This window comes from Equus quagga, chromosome 6 (genome assembly GCF_021613505.1).
Source record: "Equus quagga isolate Etosha38 chromosome 6, UCLA_HA_Equagga_1.0, whole genome shotgun sequence".
Classification (NCBI taxonomy): Eukaryota; Metazoa; Chordata; class Mammalia; order Perissodactyla; family Equidae; genus Equus; species Equus quagga.
The window spans coordinates 38,730,473-38,750,791 of record NC_060272.1 but is presented as its reverse complement, the minus strand read 5'-3'; the positions used below and the strand labels follow the sequence as shown (position 1 = coordinate 38,750,791).

Genomic DNA, 20,319 nt, shown 5'->3' with positions numbered 1-20,319 from the left:
AAAATTACAGTAATGTTTCATAAATTATTGTTTGGATAAAAAAAGACAAAAGAAAAAAATGTAATATACTCACTTAATGAATTCTACTTGATGAAGTTAATTAACAGAAGACTAGAATTTCTGATAATAGCAAAGTCCAAATTGTTTTCATTAACTTAAAATTGATCACAAGGAAAGTAAATAAAATTTATTCTAATTTATCAGGAATATTGAATTGGAAAGTTTTACATATCTGTGAGAAATATTAAATTAACATGTGCACCATTTTCCGAATGGTTAAAATATGAAACTGTGTGATACTCAGCACCAATAAGACTATTCTAAGAGAATTTTCTTTTATACTTTGAAAAAAAGTATTGCTCCAATAAATTTTGAATATTTATGCAAAATAACAAATAATTATTTATCATTTTTTAAACTTTAGCAGTGTACTGTTGCTTTTTGGGTATTATTAATATAAAAACTTTTATTTTGGGTGACATATAGATATTTTCCATTTAATTAGAATGGAAAAGAGTACACATGCCTGATTCTCTGGATAGTCATCAATGTTAAATAACTCTTCTCTGAGGGTATTTTTTTCTGTTTTCAGAGTCATTAGAATAATAAACTGCTTTATTTGTTTGATACTCTTGGAAATTAAACTCCCAGTAGTAGTTGCTTCAATACGTGTGTGATAAAATTCAATTCACTTGTGGTTCCTTCACAAAGCTTCTAGTTTATTTCCTTTCCTCTTAGGAATGTTTTAAATTATAGAAGTTTACAAAGTAATTTTAAAGTTTGTTTATTTTTTAAGTTGTAACTTTTTTTCATTTAAAAGTTGTGAATGATGATTATTAGGAGGAAATGACTACAACGGAAGGGATCTGTATTTCTCTAAAGACAATTTATTCAGTGAGCAAAAAGGGAGTTCTACAAATTGTTTTTTGTTTTCCTCCTTTAGCATATTTGGAATGAATGAAAGTTTCATGAGAGGTTTGAGACATTATGAAAATTATTTTTTAATTAATTTTATTTTTATTATGAAAATTATTTTTTCACATATGTGTTTTAATTCTCTACAAAATTATGTGCCACCTAATTTGTAACAGGAACTAATTCTCAAGAAATTAAAACCTATTTTCACTCATACAATGTTACTGGCAGAAGGAATATTTCCTTCTTTTCCTTACCCTGATGTGGAAACTGAGACCCAGTGAAATTAAATACAATTGCCATGATCAAAAGTTGAATTAATGTCAGAGTCAAAAGCATGATGCAAGTAAACACACTCAAACCATTGCATCTTGTTCACCTGCTAACATCTATACACACATACTGTTGCTTTTCACTTGTTGACATAGATAATTTTTCAATTTTCTTTTCTAAAGCCACGCTATCTACTTGTGCATGAAATCCCTCTTACTGTAGTGCATTCCAAGAAAATATTTCCGCAATTCTTCCCTCTCTATCTCACATCATGAAATTTTCCCTCTTCTGGATCATACCTACGAGTATATAAACATGATTCACTCCACTCCCACAGTTTGCCATTTATCAATTTATTAGCTCTCAGCTGCAAAATCATCCTTTTCAACTGTTTTATGTAAATAGATCTGGGACCTGTAAATATTTTTTCTCTGCCAGTTGGCACCATGTTAAGCTTTGTCAGTAGAGGGCGCTAGAGAGACACTGCAGGAGGAAAGATTTTGTTTCCTGGTTTATGCGTCTACTCACCAGGTTCCTGCAGTGAAGCAGTTTCTCTAGTGACTGCCTCCTGCAGTGCATGCTGGCCAGAAGAACCTAGAAGCTTTCTCCAAAGGCCCCTCAAGTGATTTTTTTAGGAGAGTGTCTCTTTTGGGACACCTAGAGAAAAGATTTCTAGAAAGTTCAAGAGGACAAGTTTCTAGCAAGTTCTGCCACTGTTGCGCCACAGTGACTTCTCTGCCATCCAGTGAGCCAGGGCTGTGCTGTCTTCAGGAAGGTCTGGTTCTCAGCTCTAGGGGTTGGTAGTGATGATGGGGTGCTTCCTTGGGTGCTCTGTTTCAGCCTTGTAGGTGGTAGCTGCTTCCTATATCTGATATTTCTGTATTCTTTACAGTTCTCATAACGTCTTACTTTCCAATCCTTTCTTACTGCAAATCTTTGTTATGAATAATGATTCTTTATTTAAATTTTCCATGTTGAAATTTCAATGTGTTTTTGTTTCTCTTCAATGGACCCAGGCTAATAAACTCGGCTGCCTACAGACAAATTTTTCTGTTTAATTTTGCAGTTTTAAAGATTCTATGTATTTACTCTTTTAAATTCCCGGTTTCCCACATTTGCTTAGCTCTATTCCATGGAAACCAATCTTGTCAAAGTCACCAATGACCTTCATGTTGTTAAATTCAAAAATCAATTCTTGGGCATCATTCTATTTGAACTCTCAGCAGCATTTATCACTCACACCTCTGTGATGTTTTATTTCCTGAAATCCCAGGACATGAAGCTCCCTTGGTTTTTATTCTATTTGTCTAGTTTATCCATTTCAGTCACTAGGTTCTTCCTTCTTTTCATCTCTAACTTTGTAATGTTTCAATGCTCCACAGCATCATTCTTAGTCCTCTTCCCTTATTTATCTATACTCACTTCTTTGGTGATACCATCTTATATCATGTCTTTAAATTCAATCTATATGCCAACAGCTTCCTAGTATATATCTCACGGCCATACCTCCACAACTCCTGAAAGGTACATTCAATGCCTCGTCAACATCTCTACTGAGAGGCCTCATAGAAATCTTAAAGTCAAAGCTCGAAAGCATCCTTCCTCATCAGGGCTCAAGCCAGAAATCCTGCAATGTCTCTGATACCTCTCTTTCACTCATTCCCCCATCCAACCAGGTCTACTTTAAAATTTATCTAGAATGAAAACACTTCTCAACATCTTCCTTGCTCCTACCTCATTATCCTCATGTGACTTCTTCAAAAGTCTCTCAACTCTAACATTACTATCACTTACTGACTTCCATTTTCTCCTTCTTTCTCTCCAGTATTCTCTCAATACAGCAACTAGAGAGTCCGTTTAATTGTGTTCATTAGATCAAACTCTTCTCTGCTCAAAGCCCTAGAATGGCTCCCATTACATCCCAACAAAATGCCAAAGTTTTTACAGTGATTTACTAGACAGTTCATGATCTGCATCTTCACCTTCTCTGAATTTTAACACTCACTCCTTGGCTCACTCTGCCCCAGCCCCACAGGCCGCCTTCCTGTTTCTCTCAGAGTAACAAGCAAAAATATTTCATAAAAGTAGCAACGTGGACAAGAGGATGAAGGAACATATGTTTTTATGTATATCCCAAATAAATCATTTATCAAAATAAAAGAATAATTCTATAATTTAATCAATGTAGGTACCCTCTACTCAGGCTTTAGGTTTGAGATTTGCCCAAAGATTGAGTATTCTTAAGTGTAAGGATCCTATTTTAATCTCCAGATTTCATCTCTATAAACGCCACTTACTAAAATATTAAAGTGGCTTCAAGTGTTATTTCAAATTTCTCTAAAGCCTAAAGTAAAATCATCGGAAAAGGTTTAATGATTTAAATGGCTTTCACTATGTTACAAACGTTCCACAATCTTTCTTAGTCCTCTTACAAATCATTATATCCTATTTTAATTTTATCATTCTTATATAAAAAAGGCATGAATAAAAAATGAAATTCTCTTTAATGTTTGAGAAAAATAATTGTTCTTGCACTGTGTGGCCTCTTCGTAAATGCTGTGTATATTATTTAATATGTACAAAAATGCTTATGAACTAGTTTAAGTTCGGTTTTCTTTTCTTCATGAAATGCACTTTGTTTTCTGATTTATAATGCTAGCAATGAAAAGAAAACATTTTTTGTAGCCAACTTGTTTTTAAATGCACCACTGATTTCTGTATTAGAGTGGTTTTGAAAAATTTATCTTTAATGAATGTATCTCATAGAACAAAGAGATGAGAGATGATACCCTATTAAGGTTTGCTTTCCATTGTCTTTTTAAATAAAGGATTTTTAGTAAAGTCTAAATCAATGTGATCCTCTCCGTCTTTATGACAGGGTTCCTAGGACCAACTGTTAGCTCCATAGCAACACACTATTGTAGAACTTTCTCTCACCTTCCGGACAAACCATATATCAACAGATTATTAAAATAAATGATGCTAGAATTCCTAAGACCTAGCATAAACTTTTCATTTGTTGATTCAGCAAATACTTATTCAGTACTGGCTAAGTCAGGAACTTTGTGAGCCAGAACTTCAAGTCTGGTTTTCTGAAAAATATAGTCATAAGGAAGGATATAAAAAGAAATAAACTGCAACTAAGCAAGAAAATAGTAGGTGAAAGTACTAAAAATAAGACACATTTAAGATGGGACATATTTAAGAAGAAAGAGCCAGTCATTCTGTGATGAGAGGGAACACCTTCCAGGCAGTGGAGAAGCAGAAAATGGCTGTGGTGGGGTAGTTCTACTCAGCAAGTAGACTGTGTCATCACTGACATGGTTTACAATTGCCAAGGTATAGCAACAATGAAAGCAGACCGACTTTGTGTCAGTTATATCATTGTCTTCAATTCTCTATAGACTATGCCTCCGCCTTCATTGCTTGCCCCTGAGAAAACTGTTCCTATCACCACCACCCTCTTCTCTTGGCGTGCCACCCTTCCCAGTCCCCAGAATCAGTGGTACAAATGTCCTGTAGAAGAATTAAACCTGACTCACTCAAAAAACAGAAAGAATATCGGTGTGCCTGTAGGATCCTGAGAGCTGGTAGGAAATGAGGTCAGAGGAATAGTCATTGGACAGTTGTAGGACCTTGTAGGATAGGGATATTAGGATTTTGTCCTAAGTGCATAAATCTTAAGTTTGAGATGAATTGTTTCATACTGCAAAAACTCTGCCTGGGTGCTAAATGGAAATTATTGCAGTGGTCAAGCATAAAAGTTAGAATAATAGATAGGAGGCTCTTTCAATAGTGCAAGAGAGAGATGGTGGCTTGTTTTAGGATGTGACTGTAGAGATGTTGAAAAAAAAGAACAGATTCAGAATATGGTTTGGAGTACAGTCAAAAGCACTTCCTAAGAAAATGAATGTTAAATGCAATGCAACGTGGAGAATTAAAAATGATTCTAGGATTTAGGCCTGAGCAACAAGATGGGTGGTAGTGATATTTACTGAGAATGGGAGAAAAAAAGTCTTGGGACTTTTTTTTTTGGTGAGGAAGACTAGCCCTGAGCTAACATCTGTTGGCAATGTTCCTCCTTTTGCTTGAGGAAGATTGTCACTGAGCTAAGATCTGTGCCGATCTTCCTCTATTTTATGTGGGATGCTGCCACAGTGTGGCTTGACGAGTGGTGCTAGGTCTGCATCCAGGATCCAAACCTGCAAACCCTGGGCTGTTGAAACAGAGCAAGTATGCCACTAGGCCGGGTGCAAAAATGTCTTGGGACTTTGAAACCTTCCATTTTGGACATGTGAAGTTTTGAAGAGCTATTGGATATCCAATTAGAGAAGTCAAGTAGTTAATTAGGTTTTTAAATCTATCTTTTGGCAAATTTTAGGGCTAGAGATATAAAGTCAGAATTTATAATTGACTCATATAGTATTTAAAAGTATGGAAGTAAAGACTATTCTCTATGCAGAAAATATAGTGTCCTGGAGCATTGCAACAACAAAGAGTAGAAAGAATTAGTCATGAAGATTGAGTAAGAGGGACCAGATCAATTGTGTCAGATGTTGGTGAGATGAAAACAAGTGAGATACGGAAAAAAATGACAGCATGGAGGTTTGACTAGTTCAAAGAACTGATTTTAGTGGATGAAGAGAGAATGATGATTATGAATAAGTAGATGTAATAAGTACAAACAATACTTACATATTTTGCTGGAAAAGGGAGCAGAGGATTGCAGCAGTTGGTAGAAAGGAATATGAGGAGTTCATTTTATCTTAATATGTCTTAACACATTTCTGTAAGTTCATTGGAAAGATCCAATATAGAATAATATTGATAATATAAAATATGGAAGGGGCCATTGCAGTAGAGGAATTTCAGTGTCAAGAAAGGAGGGATATGAACCAAAAAAAAAGTGGTGAGATGGACCCTTGATTAAAGCACAGAAACGATATATTGTAGCAAAAATAAAGGACTTGAGATTGGGTTCCAACTTCTCTACTCTCTTTACTTTACCAAAGAGAGTAATGTGCATAAGTATGAGTCTGTGCATGTGCCCTTCTTTTTTTCATGTTAATACCTCTTTGATTTGACTTAAAACGTGTTGAAATCAGAAGCTTCTGTATTTTCTTAGTGTTGCAACTTTGTGAATGTCACAGCGGGTTAAATGATTATGAATCTAGATAATGTTTAAGATAAATCTGTAAGATTTTAGGAGCAGATATTGTCTATTTCTGTTTTAAAAACAATTTTTAAGGTTTATTTTAGAGAAAAATAACGTTATTCCACAATTATTTTTTGACTCTTATAGTTTAGCTTTGTGGAGAGGACTCTCTCTTTGATGATGGCCTGGTGTAATCATTAATTAATCAGACAACAAGCTATCAGACAACAATCAGACAACAAATTCAGAACAAAAACAAAATGAAAAAGTAACAAAGACTAGTAATGGATTGTGTTAATATGTTTGATTAATGCTTCCTCTTTTGTAAGAGTTTTTCTTTTGTAAACATCAAATATGTAATACACTAACCAGTGAATCTTTATGCTGACAAACTTGGATAACTGTTGGATTTTTCAGGGAGTAGTTCACCTACGCTTGCTTTGGGGAAGTAAAATTAAACAAAACATATAAATTACTTGAGTGAAATCTACTCTGTATATCTTACACTGTGATTTATGCATGCTCTTTGTCAATTAGCTTGCTTTTCATTAGGTTTTTTAGTTGCGGCTATAATTTTTATAGACAACAGAGTCTTGATGTCACTGGTGTCTGATCAACTGTCACATTTCCAGTGGCGTAAAAGGTTGAAGACCTCTCTTTTCTCATATTGCTATTACCACCATAAAGAATCTTTTGGAGTAAATTTATTACAGCTTTGCACAGAAAGAATTAATTACTGTAGAATAGAGGTGGCATCTGTTTCCATAAGTTAAACTCTCCAGTCTACTTGTTATTTTGTTATTTTGACTATTAGATTAAACCATATTCCGCTAAACCTAGGCAATATTTTGTTATCCATTGCAAGTTTTTTCCTCTCACATTTTGTTACAGAAAATAAATGTTCATAAGCATAAACACACACACACTGCTATATATTTCTCTTAAGAGTGAGTAGATATACTTGTTAGAAAGCTGTGAGAAATCTTTCTCCTTGTTGTCTCAAAAGAGATAAACAATACCAGTTCGAAGACATGAAGCAAAATTTATCTGTATATTTCCAATCTTTCAAATAGTCCCTGGTGGTGATAAAACTGAATTTCCCTGAAGACCATTGGCTTGATTATATATAGGATTGTATTCTCTTGACTTGTAGAGCAGCATGCTTCTACTTTCTACTTTTGGCCCTAAGTTCTAGGCCCATCATTAGAAAATAATGCAGCAAAAGTACGTACTTATGTATACTTTTAAAATACATATATAATAAATATTTAAGGACCTATTACAAAGATACCTCTTATAACACCAGTTAAAACCAGCGGAAACTACACAAAAAGTTAAAGCATGTTCTTTATTGCATAACAACATGTTCTTTTGCTGCATCTTTGAAAGACAAAATAAAGAAAAGTGAGTAAATCAAATTTGAGCAGCCTCCTTGTAATATATATGTATATATACTTATGTTTATAATCATTCACTCTCTAAAATGAAATTTCCATTTTTTTCCAGTTCTGTAGAAATTTTTAAACCTCTGGCTCTGGGTATTGAGGAAAACCATGGAAACTACTATGCAAAATTCTATTTCTCATTCATTTAAAAAAATCATAGAAGTCATTCACCATTTCTTAGATTATAACTAAATTATGTATTTCTTTCATTTTGCCTTTTCCATTGGTCTATTCTATACCAAAGTCAATTGAATTTATTTCAGCATTAGCTATTAAATTTCAGTAGAGGATAAAATAGACATTGTTGCTTCTGAGTCTTTTTATGTCTTTACTTCTATTCTTTTCTGAAGCTCATTTTGTGTACTACTGTTCTCAACTGAAAGCCATATTCTAAACCAAATCCAACTAAATCCATAATGCAAACCAAAATTTACATCTTCATTATATTTTTCTATACCAAATTACCATAATTTATACTTCATTGTAACATATGTTAATTTATAAATAATGGAGAATATCAGAATAGATTTTTCTCTAATGAACTTAAGAAATAACTAAACACAGATACACATAATAGGCCTTGTAAGAAAAATCATGAGAATGCAGTTTGTGAGAAATGATTAAACTGAAATCTGCCTAAATTAAGTTTGTCAGTTGGCTCCCGATTATAGAGAAGACTCTCACAGTAATCTAAATTTATTCTTTGGCCCTAATTAATCTTTTAACATATTTTCTTTGTTGACAGAGTGTCATATTTACTTTTCTTTTTTTCACTCTAAAATTTTTTCCATACCTTAACTAAATAGAAACATAGAAACTCATAGCTGTAAAAGTACTTATGAGTTAATTAATTTAACTTAATTTTGGAAGCATATATTTTCTGTATATTAATAGTTTTGTCTTAAACATCTCGAAATCTTCTTTGCCTTTTCTCCCTGCCTTGATCAGTACTTTGCTATGTTTCACTTAACAATATTATAAGTAGCTTACAACTGCTTTTCCAAATGTTGTTCTCTTACCCAAAATCTGTCATTTACATGTGTAGGAATTAGCTTACAAAAACACAAACTAAATTCTTCTCTCAAGTCTCCTTAGAAAAATGTTGGTAGTACTTTAAAATATAATACTGTGTTTTGTTACATGACAATTAAACATTATGTAGTTATATATTATAATATATGCAACATATTATATAAAACATTATATATTGCATGTAATTTATTACATATATAGTATAATTACACACACACAGACAGTATATATCCACAAATCACTTAAAAGTTATAAAAGACCTAGACATTAAGCACCATAAGAATTAAGGACAAAAATCTATATTTAATGGCTCTGTGGGTCAAGGAAAAAGTGTTTCTTGATCATAATAGTGGCTTCTCTTACGGACCCTAACATGCTTAGCAGCTTGAAAGTTCATATAAAAGGCTGGAAAATCCCAGATTCTATTAAACTCTTTTTAAACTCTGGTTGGACATTGAGGTAAATATGAAACCAACTGCAGAAATAAATTTTGCACTCATTTCCCCTGTGGAAGAGGAACCACATTAGTGTGAGATATGACTAGAGTAAAATCTGAGCTCTACAGCTTAATAGAAAGATGACTATTGTGCTGATTCTCTATTAGCTCATTTGTCAAATGGTAATAATATTTACTACATAGGGCTATTGTAGAAATTAAATGAGATAAGATGTATTATGTTTGGTAACTAAAGAAAGAAAGAAATGCATCTTAGTTCTTACTCCCTACTCTTCTTTCTTTCTCAGTGTTTTTATCAGAACCTTCATAATTGCTGTATTCAGGACATTTTAATGATCTTCCAGTTTAGAGAGCAAACAATGAAATAACGCAGACTCATAGTAGAAATTACTCTGTGTATGTTCATATCTGGCGAGCCCAGATTTGCAGGAAAACTGGAGTTTTCATTAGTTCCATGACTTTTGAAAAATCACTTAACCTCTTTGAACCTGTTTTTCCCTCTTTATAATATAATTAATAATTCCTACCTTGCAGCTGTGTTTTTAAGATTATAAATATTTTATGGAACATGCTTATAATGACATGTGGTTCGTTAATATTAGTTCTGGGAGTAATAGCCCCTCCTATATCCAAAGACATTTTATGAAAGGAAAATGTGTTTTACTCTTTCCTCCTGTACCTGTGTTGCTTGAAAGTATATACAAAATTATGCTTGTAGTGCTCCCAGTTTGAGAGATGAGGAATGGAGAATAGAGACATGCTGTATTTATGTCTATTGGACACAGTAATAAGAGTTAACTTAAAAGCATTTCTCTGGTTAGTTACACCAAAGGAAAATAATATTTTACTTTCTAATGTTAATAAATATTGTTTCACTAAGCAAGATGAAGCAGCTGAACCACTAAGAATTAAAAACCCATGTGTAATGTGTAGCCTTAGGAACAAATAAGCCAATAGAATGTACATCTCTGTTCTGACGTAACAGTTTAGATGAGATGTACAGTTAAGAGCATCTCCTATTTTTGATGACAGAAGAGTAGGGTAAGAGGGCATGAAGGAAAGGCATATCATGAAAAGATGGAGCCCTAGTCACATACCTGGTATGTGTCCTCCTATTTATGGAGATTTTTATGCACCAGTTTAACTCCAAGCTCCCCACATTTCAACAATCAGTTGAAATGAATGGTCAGAGTCAAAGAGACCAGTTGCCACAGCATCTGTCATTGGCTAATGTCTACCTACATATTATTGGCTAATAATGATCATTGGCCATTTCTATCTTGAGAGAGGATCCCCAGGTTCTGAGAATATCTGGCAACAGAACTTAGGGTAGAAAATTCAGAAAAATCCAGTGCTTGGCTTCACCATTTATTCTTTGTCAAGTTACCTAAATGCATGTTTCCCTTCCTTTTGTAAGAGCGTGGTGTTAAGATAAGCTTGTATAATTTGTTTAGGCAGGACTTCATAAATTCTTTCTCTCTGCTTTTACTCTTGTATTCATTTGAGCAGCCAAATGAAACACAATTGTTACTTTATTTATAAAGCTTCATTCATTTCCCAATTTTAGTATAGTTTTTTTAACTTTCCAATTTTAATATATGACCATAACTCTCATTTCTTCACTTGTTATTAACATGTCATAACTTGCTTATCATTCTCTCCTGATATTCTAACTTTCTTTCTTACCTTCTTAGTCATATATGCATTAGGGGAAGTGTTGATGGGGGTTTGGATCGAAAAGAAGGATCAGGTGAATGTTATAGGGCTCCCGCATCTCCCCATGCAAAATGTATGCACACACATTTGATTCTATCTTTTCACAGATCAGAGCCAATTTGAAGGTTCTTTTACTATAGCCTGAAAAGCCAGCAAGCCCAGGCTCACCATGCTGTGCATGCATAACTTTACAACATTATTAATTTGTTTAAAGACACAAGACTCCAAATCAGGGAAAAATAGTTACTCTCCTTCTTACAAGCCAAGAGAATCTGGTGTTTTTATCAATTCACTTGTGTCCTACATAACTCATCGACAAAATGAAGTGGTTGGTTCACTTGGTGTCTGGATTCTCTGTAGCATCAATTATCAACGATTCCATAATTCCAATTACTAAATGCTATTACTTCCTAACTATATACCATTCAGCAATATGTCTTACCCCTCTGTAGAAGTTTGACATTCCATTCATTGAGCCTTAAAAAATACCCTAGGTTGGCCACAGAGTATGTATTTGCATCAGAGAATGATCATATTATTGTATATTCTGATAGATGATAGATAGATAGATAGATCTCAAAAGTAGGGAATTAATAACTGCAACATTTAAAAAATCTTCCAGATACTCTATTAAGTACTTTACATATATTATCTAATTTGATCCTCACAAAACTTTTGTGTCGTAGTACAATTTTATTTGATAGACGAAGAAATTGAATATCAGAGAAATTAAGCGACATTCTCCTAGTCAAATGACCTTGAGTCCATAAGTGGCAGAGATGGGATTCAGATCCATGACTCGTCACCCATCATTTCTCCACCATCAAATTTACCTTAAAAAGAGTATTTGACTAAAAGTAAAAGCAGAAATGTGAGCAGATAATAATAAGTGGGTTGTGATGTTACTTTTAATATAAGGTTTTTCAGCACCTTGGAGCATATAAAACAGCGTCATGTGTAATTACCTGTGGTGGAAGTAGTGGCAGTCGTATAAAGGCAAGAAGCATGCTCAAGTCATTGCATCTCCTCTGCATGTCATACTTGACCCACATCATCAGTGCATGGAAGATGGTTTCTTCATCAGGAACATTTACATCATCACTGGCCAGGAGTTTATGGAGCTCCTCAGCTGGAAGCAGTAAAAACTCTTGATTTCTTATAACTTCCATTATGTTTTCCTGTGGGCAGAAAACATGTTGGCATAAAGCCGGCTTCACTTTTATTTAGCTAGCAAAGCATCTCGGAAAGAAATGAGAAAAGTAGTCAATAACCTTTGTTCTCATTATAACGTAATCCTTGAGACTTAATCCTTCAGAAACTAGAAGCTGTTAAGATGAAAGCATTGTAATTGTAATTGAAGTGTAAATGTATCCCAGACAGCACAGATCTTGTAATAACTGGAGGATTATAATGTTGAGCTTTGTTATGCAGGCAGAATATACTAAGTGATTAAATGTTCAAGTTTCGAGTGGACTGCTATGTAAGATTTGGTGAATATGAAAAGAGTAGCATTTCAAATCTTTTAAAGCTTGACTATATATACATGAATCAGAAAGTGGGAATAAAATTATACAGAGAAATAAAACACTGTAAGTTGCATCATTGTTTATTCAGAAGGGAAAAAATAAGACAGGTAAGCTAAAGAAGTCACACAATCCCATATGTGCCCCCCTTTCATTATCTCTCATACCTCCCTCCCTTTGTGACAATTTCTCTGGCTTAATTCAGGTTTCCATTTATTTTCTTCCAGATTGCTGCCATAACCTCCTAGTTACTCTGCCTGACTCTAAACTGAGCTTCTCTAGTCTACCTCTATCATAATGCTACGATGATATTTCTAAAACATAAATGTGCTCATGGTATTACTCTGAAGTTTTCATTATGTTTTATTTGTTTATTTTTTTGGTCCCCCCCTTGTCTTTTGGTTCAAATCTCTTGGTTAAGCATTCTGTCTTCATGTTCTGACCTCTTCCTGACTTTAATACTTCATTTCCTACCTTATTTGCATTCCAATCACAAAAATTACTTACTTTGCTTTCAACTGGCCATGCTGTTTGACATGTCCTCCCTCACATGCTCCATGGCCTAAAATGAATTTTGCCCATCTTGTTTTCCTAATTTCTGTCATTTTTCCAGACTCAATGCAAAAACTACCTGTTATATATGGGCTTCTTGAGCCCTGTTTTCCCTCTTGTTTGATCTGGCTGCCCCATCCACTATACGTACACAGTGCATGTTATTTATATCTCCAAGACAGCAGTTAACAAACTGCAGCCTAATCTTTGGTGCACTTAAGGGTCTCCTTACAAAGTTTAAGCCCCTTGAGACAAAGACTTTGACATTTGACTATGCATATCTAAATACTGGAACATAGCAGGTGAATAGTATATATTCAGGATCTTTGTAGGGAAAAATAAAATTTTGGCAATAGTATATAGAGCAACGCAATGTTTTTCAAGCACATTTGAAAAACTGTTTGTTAAAAACCTTCTCATATTTTAGCAGAAAGCCTTCTGCAGTTGATGCATAGTTAGAGAAGACAAAGGTCCGACTGTTTGGCTTCTCTTTTGTTCCACCTCCTCTCAGGTCTCCTGAGACAACTTCAAGGAAGATATAACTAAGGCTTCTTAGATCACAGTTTTAAAGCCACGGTTTTGATAGACATCTCAATAGAATGTTTATTTTAGGATAAAACCTGAAGTAGGGTGGCAGTAGACCTCTTCCCCAAAAGGCATTGAGACTATGCTAAAACAGAGTAGAATATTCAGCAAGTGCCCGTTGATCTGCAGGTCAGAGCAGATGCAAACCTGTTTTATGAGAGAGACCTGACCCATGTTATGAGTGTATCCTTGGAACTTAATCCCAAGCTTGAATTGTCTTCAGCTTTCACAACAGAATGCCAATTTTACTTTTTTTGAGATCATCCGTCATATTTATTTACCTTTAATTACCATCACAGAATAGTTGATTTCCTGGAAATTGTTTTGTCCCCTGTGCCTAATATAGTGCTGTCCAATACCTATTTACTGAATGAACCAATCGAGTGTTCTGAGATTTATTGTCACCAAATTTCTCTAAGGAGCCACAGTGAGATAAAGATGTTTTTTTGAAGAATCTTTGAAAGGCTTTTTTTTCCATCTGCTTTTCTATCTGTCATCTACTTTAATCAAAAATCTATGCCTGTACTAAACTACACACAGAATTGTATAGGTAGACCATCAGGATATAGGGAGGGGTACTATAAAAAAGCAGCTCTATGAAACTCTTAGGGTTGTCCATCATAAAGATATTGTTCAACACATATTTCACTATATTTTGCAGTGCCCTCTTTATAATGACCCTTGGGAGAAATTTCTTTCAGGTTTTAGTGGCGGGAATAATTGCACTTCTCCTGAGTAAATTGGTTTGCTTTTCTCATGGATGCTGTAAATTATGAAATTGATCAGATTTCTCTTTTAATTTGGCCTCTAGAAAACTTAGAGTCAAATTGAAATCTATCTGAGAGGAAGCTAGAGCCTTTTATAGTTTGATTTCTTTTTCAGACAGCTTTGACAATAGTTTCATTTAATAAAGCTACAGTAGATATTCTTTTTTTTCTTTTATTCCTGCATCTAGTTTAGAGCATATTCTTATGATTTTGTATCTTTGTAACTCATACTACATCCTTGGTTAACAAGCACAGTTGTTTATGAACACTGATATAAATAAACTGGACATTAGGAACTAGTATCAGATAGTACTGTACCCATCATACTGGCCCATACATTATGTTCTTTATTACCATTATTATTATTATTACTATGTATTTTGAAGTTCTGAAGTTCTCTTTGCTCTTTTTTTTCCTCCATTAAGTCTCCTTTTAATGATACCCTGCCTACTATTTTCCTATGTTTCTTTCCATGTAGATGCTGGAAATTAATTTAGTTTCATTATGTTTTATTCACCAAAGAAGAAAAAAAATACCAATTCAGCCTCTTTTCCTGACACAGCTTGTGCACCCCAGCTAACTCCTTGTCATCTGAGAAGATCAAGTAATAAGAGGCATCTAAACTCTTTGGCCTGTGTATCTTTTGTATGATACTTTTTTTTAAGTTTATTCAATCATTTACTCTACATAGATTTATTGGAAACCTAACATATAGTCCTGGATAATTATAGTGAAGGGAACAAAATGGATATGCATCAAAAAGCTTGCCACACATGGGCCACCTACAAAATGTGCAGTGGCTAGAAAATGACTGTTGTCAACTCTGTAGAGGCAAGTTTTTCAAACAGACCTAAAATATTAGGTAGGAATGTAAATTAGAAAATGGGAAATGGAAGGATATCTTATTTTGGCCAGGAGAAATCATATAAACAAGGACATAATGGCAGGTAATATAGTATGAAGTGCCATATTTGGTATGTCAACTTGATTGAGAATGAACACAGAAAAATTCTGGGAAATAACATTGAAAGGGTCATTTAGACCATATAATGGCACAGATTTATTCTAAAACTTTGACAATCTCTCCATTAAATGGGAATATATGTATACATGCATCTTTTACACATAGATTGAAATATTTATTATAAGGAAAGATTTTAGAAGCAAATTTAAGTTGCCACTACGTAAGACACAATAATCCTTGTGAATTACGTAAAGACTAAATTCTACTATCTACTTTTGTTGCTTCGTAATATTTTAAAATAATTTTTCTAGCTATAAAAATTTACAGTTTTGTCTTATTCTAAATAGAATTTTCTTACCATTTTTAAAAATTATTTCCTGAATTTGACATAAACATATTTTCTAATATTCATTTCTCCCTCTCTCTTAATTCTATTATTGTTTTTCCCTCATCTTATTATTGGTAATATATCAATAAGTAGTAATTCATTTGAAATTCCATTAGAAATTCATTTCTCTACATCATTTTAAAAGTTAGCTAACAATTGATGGTAATATCCTGTTAAGCAGAATATAAATAAATCTCTTCAATTATCGTATTTTAGTTATTGATTTAGTTTAAAATATGAATATTAGGCTGTAGTAAAATATTTTACTAATATTTAAATAACTTTACCATGAACTGTAACGCTGTTTACTTCATTAACAGCTACTACCAAAGCAACACATTGTACACTAGTGCGGTTGACTCAAGGAAACCTCTCTGTGGAAGGCTACTGAGTTGAGACCTATGTCTCACCATCTTGTACTTTGTGACCAGCGGTGACAGGAACCTCCTAATCACTGTTTTAAGTGTTATGATGGGAATGTCATTCTTTTGCCAGACCACCACCAAATCCGTGGCTTCATTCCAAATCACCAGAGGATATAGAATGTGTTTAACTGCCCATTTAAACTGTTACCGGTTAGAAAGATGAACACTTAGGTGGCTCATACTGTCAAATAAATGGAAAACTGAAAGGTAAGCCTGGGAATTGGCTACATGCTCTGGTTGAGGCTCATTATGGAAATATGAAAAATATAAACTTTTGGCCTAAGTCATAGAATTATAAAATATGATTCCTTAAGCATCCTTTGCAAGTAAGATTTGAGAGATTCTGATCTATGCATGATTTTACTATTGTCAGGAGCAAGTTTGAAACCTGCATCTCTGGACTTCTGAAGCAGAGTCTTTTCTGTTACATCATGTACTGGATTGAATAGCATCTCCCCAAACTTCATGTCCATTGGGAACCTCAGAATGTGACCTTATTTGGAAATAGGGTCATTGCAGATGTAATTAGTTAAGGCAAGATCATACTAGATTAGAGTAAGTCCTAATCCAATGACTGGTGTGCTTATAAGAAAGAAATTTGGAGGGACAGACACGCAGAGAGAAGTCCATGTGAAGACAGTGGTGACACAGAGAGAAGAAGGCCTTATGAAGGTGGAGGGGCAGAGACAAAAGTTATGCTGCTACAACCCAGTGAATGCCAAGGATTGCCAAGAACCACCAGAAGCTGGAAAAGGCAAGGAAGGATTCTTCCCTAGAAACTTCCGATAGAACATGGCCCTGCTGACATCTTGATTTCAGACTTTTAAGCTCCAGAATTGTAGGAGAATAAATTTCTGTTGTTTTAAGCTATTGAGTTTTTGGTACTTTGTTATGGCCACCTCAGGAAAATAATATGCATCATAAGAGGAATTAAAATAATAGATATGTTAAAAAACTTTCACATAAACCTACGAAAGTATGATAATTATTCCCAATCTTTTAAATGATAATTTCTAGTTTCTTTATTTTATAGAATGATGCCTTTAAGAAATATTAGATTTCCATGACCCAAAGAAGTGTTGGGGCCAGAAAAAATGTGGTCTAATCTCAGGATCAACACCTCTTTATATTTTTTCCTATTGCCTCTAGAATTTAAACTTTCTAAAAATGCAGGGTGGGGAAATGCACCTCTCTGAGTTATCAAGGGCTTCTTGGAAAACTTCACCTTAAAGGTGCTACACTGACATATTGCTGTCAAGACTCTAACCTTTTCAGGGTAAAAGCAGGCTTTTGATTATTTGCCCTGCCTGAATTTTTAATTCCTGTTTCTAAGTTGCTGCTGAACACCACCTCAGAGTTCAAAGGGAACAGAGACTCATTAAGAGATAGTCACACCTTGTTATTGTAGAGACAAGAACGCTGAGGCTCAGAAGGGCTCATGTATGGTCATACTGTTAGTCAAGAGGAGGCTGGGATCAGGAGTTCAGCTTCTTGTCCTTAAATTTATGACACTCTCTATTACACTTCCTGGGCTAGCTATACTTTGGTTAATTTCCTTCTGGTTCTCCTCTGCCTCACTAGTTTGGACTGACTTTGACCTATGCAACATGCACGTACTCTGACTCTTGAGCGCTCACCTGGATCTTGTTTCTGTTTCTTTCTTGATATATCTGGGTTCCATCATGTGGCATGGTGATTACAGGAATTGACTTAGGAGAGGTGGCCAGGATTTAGATACTCACTGGCTGTGTGACATTAGGAATTTGGGCCCCTTATTTGTAAATGAGGATAAAAATAATATCCACTGTAAAGCACTGTTGTGAAGATTAAGTGTGAAGATTAAATTAAATGTACTGTTCTTAGAGAAGTATCTGACACCTAGCAAGTTTATTTGAATGTTAGACTTTACTATTCTGCGTCTAACTCTACCCTTCACTTTAGCGTCCTCTTGCTAGCCGTATTGTTTACATTCACACTTCGTTATTATTTACATTTTCTTTCCTGATTATTCAGCCAATGCAATTTTATTGATTTTTATTCTTTTTTATGCTTAGCACATACTAAGCATGCCAGGGATACAAAGACAAAAAAAAAAAAAAAAAGAGAGGTTCTGGCCCCTAAGAAATTCACTTTCTAATGAGGGGGGACAATATGATGTTATAAGAGTAATACATTTTGTGATAAGAGAGAAAAATGAGGGATTTAATGGAGTCCAAGGGCTGAGACTACAAGTAGAAAAAAGGAGGCCCAGGAGGAGTTTTATTTAGGAGATATATGCCTTTTCTCTCCGGAACAACAATTCTCAAGACAAGAAAACATTTCTCATAGAATCATAGATTCGGAGAGTACTGAAGAAATGTTGATGTCATCTGGTTCAATTCTCGTATTATCACCTAGCAGGATTATAAAATGAGAATTTCTGCGACTTCACATAATCTCGAATAGCAAATGATCTTTGAAGTCACTTAATTTAATATATACCATATTTAGTTTTTCTGTGCAATGCTTACCCAGTGATTATTTTCACTGATGGGGAACCCATGACCCCATAAGAAAGCCCATATCATTGCTGAATAGCTGTCAGAAAATAGTCCTTATTTTGAAGTAAAATTTGCCTTCTTATAATTTTCTTACATTAATTGCAGGGAAATATCTTGTTATTCTATTGATCAGCTTTACAAATACTTGAAGATTAATCTTCTTTTTCACTTACGTGCTATGTTTCACAGGTTAAAAGAACTACCATTCTTCAATCTCTATAAAGGATCTTAGTCTTCAAAACCATAAAAGGATGCTACAGTAGAAGATACAATTTTCACTGAATTTCCCTGAAATATTTTCTTTCTTTTCCTTACTTCTTCAGTAATGAAAACAAATTGTTTAAAAGTAAACATTTTCACAAACTCTCTGTTGCTTATTCACACACATCTTTTTATCTTTCCCAAGATATTTTCTTTTTTTTAAGATTTTATTTTTCCTTTTTCTCCCAAAGCTCCCCAGTACATAGTTGTATATTTTCAGTTGTGGGTCCTTCTAGTTGTGGCATGTGGGATGCCGCCTCAGCATGGCTTGATGAGCAGTGCCATGTCTGCGCCCTGGATTTGAACTGGCGAAACCCTGGGCTGCTGAAGCGGAGCACGGGAACTTCACCACTGAGCCACGGGGCCGACCCCAGACATTTTCTAAATAAAGGCAGGAAAAACAAATATGAAGCAATCACTGTATAGAAACCTCATCATACTGATAATCCAGCTGTACAATTCCACGTGAGGTTTAATACAGGCAGTACATAAAATGGGTATCGCGTGTGTTTTGATATCATATGTATATATATCTTCTTCTGAGTTTTCCTCAGCTACAGAAGAACAACTTAGGTTCAAATCTGCCAGACAAAAGTGAATGACTGCCAGTATTCTTTATTAATTCTTCACCATTCACTAAGTGTAGTTACTTGATTGGTAGAAACTTTTTTCTTTCAAAATATTAGAGTATACGCTTTAAAAAGAAGTGTTTTATAATATCATAAAACTGTATCCAGTACCAGAAATAATATCTGATGATCATCTTTCAAGATTTTAATGCGAGGAAAGATAATTTTGTTATTTTAGGTGCCTTAAAAAATATATGAGTCTATGACTGGAAGAGTTTTCTGAGAAAATGTTGCTAAAGAGTTAAGATGAGTTAGAAATTATAGTGGAAAGATTTCTTATTATTTTTCAGTGAAAAGGTTTGGAAAAACATCCCAATTCTAATACTTCCTGTGCATGACTCCCCAGTAAAGTCACTTTACTCTAAGCTATCATCTCCTCATCTTGAAAATGGGCTCTATAACAACACTTAGCCTACAAACTTTTTCTGATTTGTTTTCAAGCACAACTGAGGTTAGAAAAAAATAATTCCTACACTTTACAGAGTTATTCAAAGAATATGCAATTATGTTGGGGCAGTTCTTTAAGCCTTGTCATAATTTCATCTGCTTCTGACACTGGAGATGTATTTTTCCAAAGTTTTAAGACGTGATACATATTATCTACTAATGTAGGAAAGGAGCACACAAAAATCATTTATGCCATTTGCTACCAAGAAAAATGGCTGGTCAGGTAAACAGTTCTACTTCCATTT

At 34.3% G+C, this 20,319-nt stretch overlaps 1 protein-coding gene across 1 annotated transcript in view; it reads right to left on the bottom strand.

Moving 5' to 3' along the window:
• Positions 1–20,319, bottom strand: part of KLHL1 (kelch like family member 1) — a 333,377-nt gene that overhangs the window by 111,665 nt on the left and 201,393 nt on the right. The window contains exon 5 of the mRNA XM_046665048.1: positions 11,959–12,171. Within this exon, the coding sequence (XP_046521004.1) occupies positions 11,959–12,171 (213 nt within the window). The remainder of the gene's footprint in view (positions 1–11,958; positions 12,172–20,319) is intronic.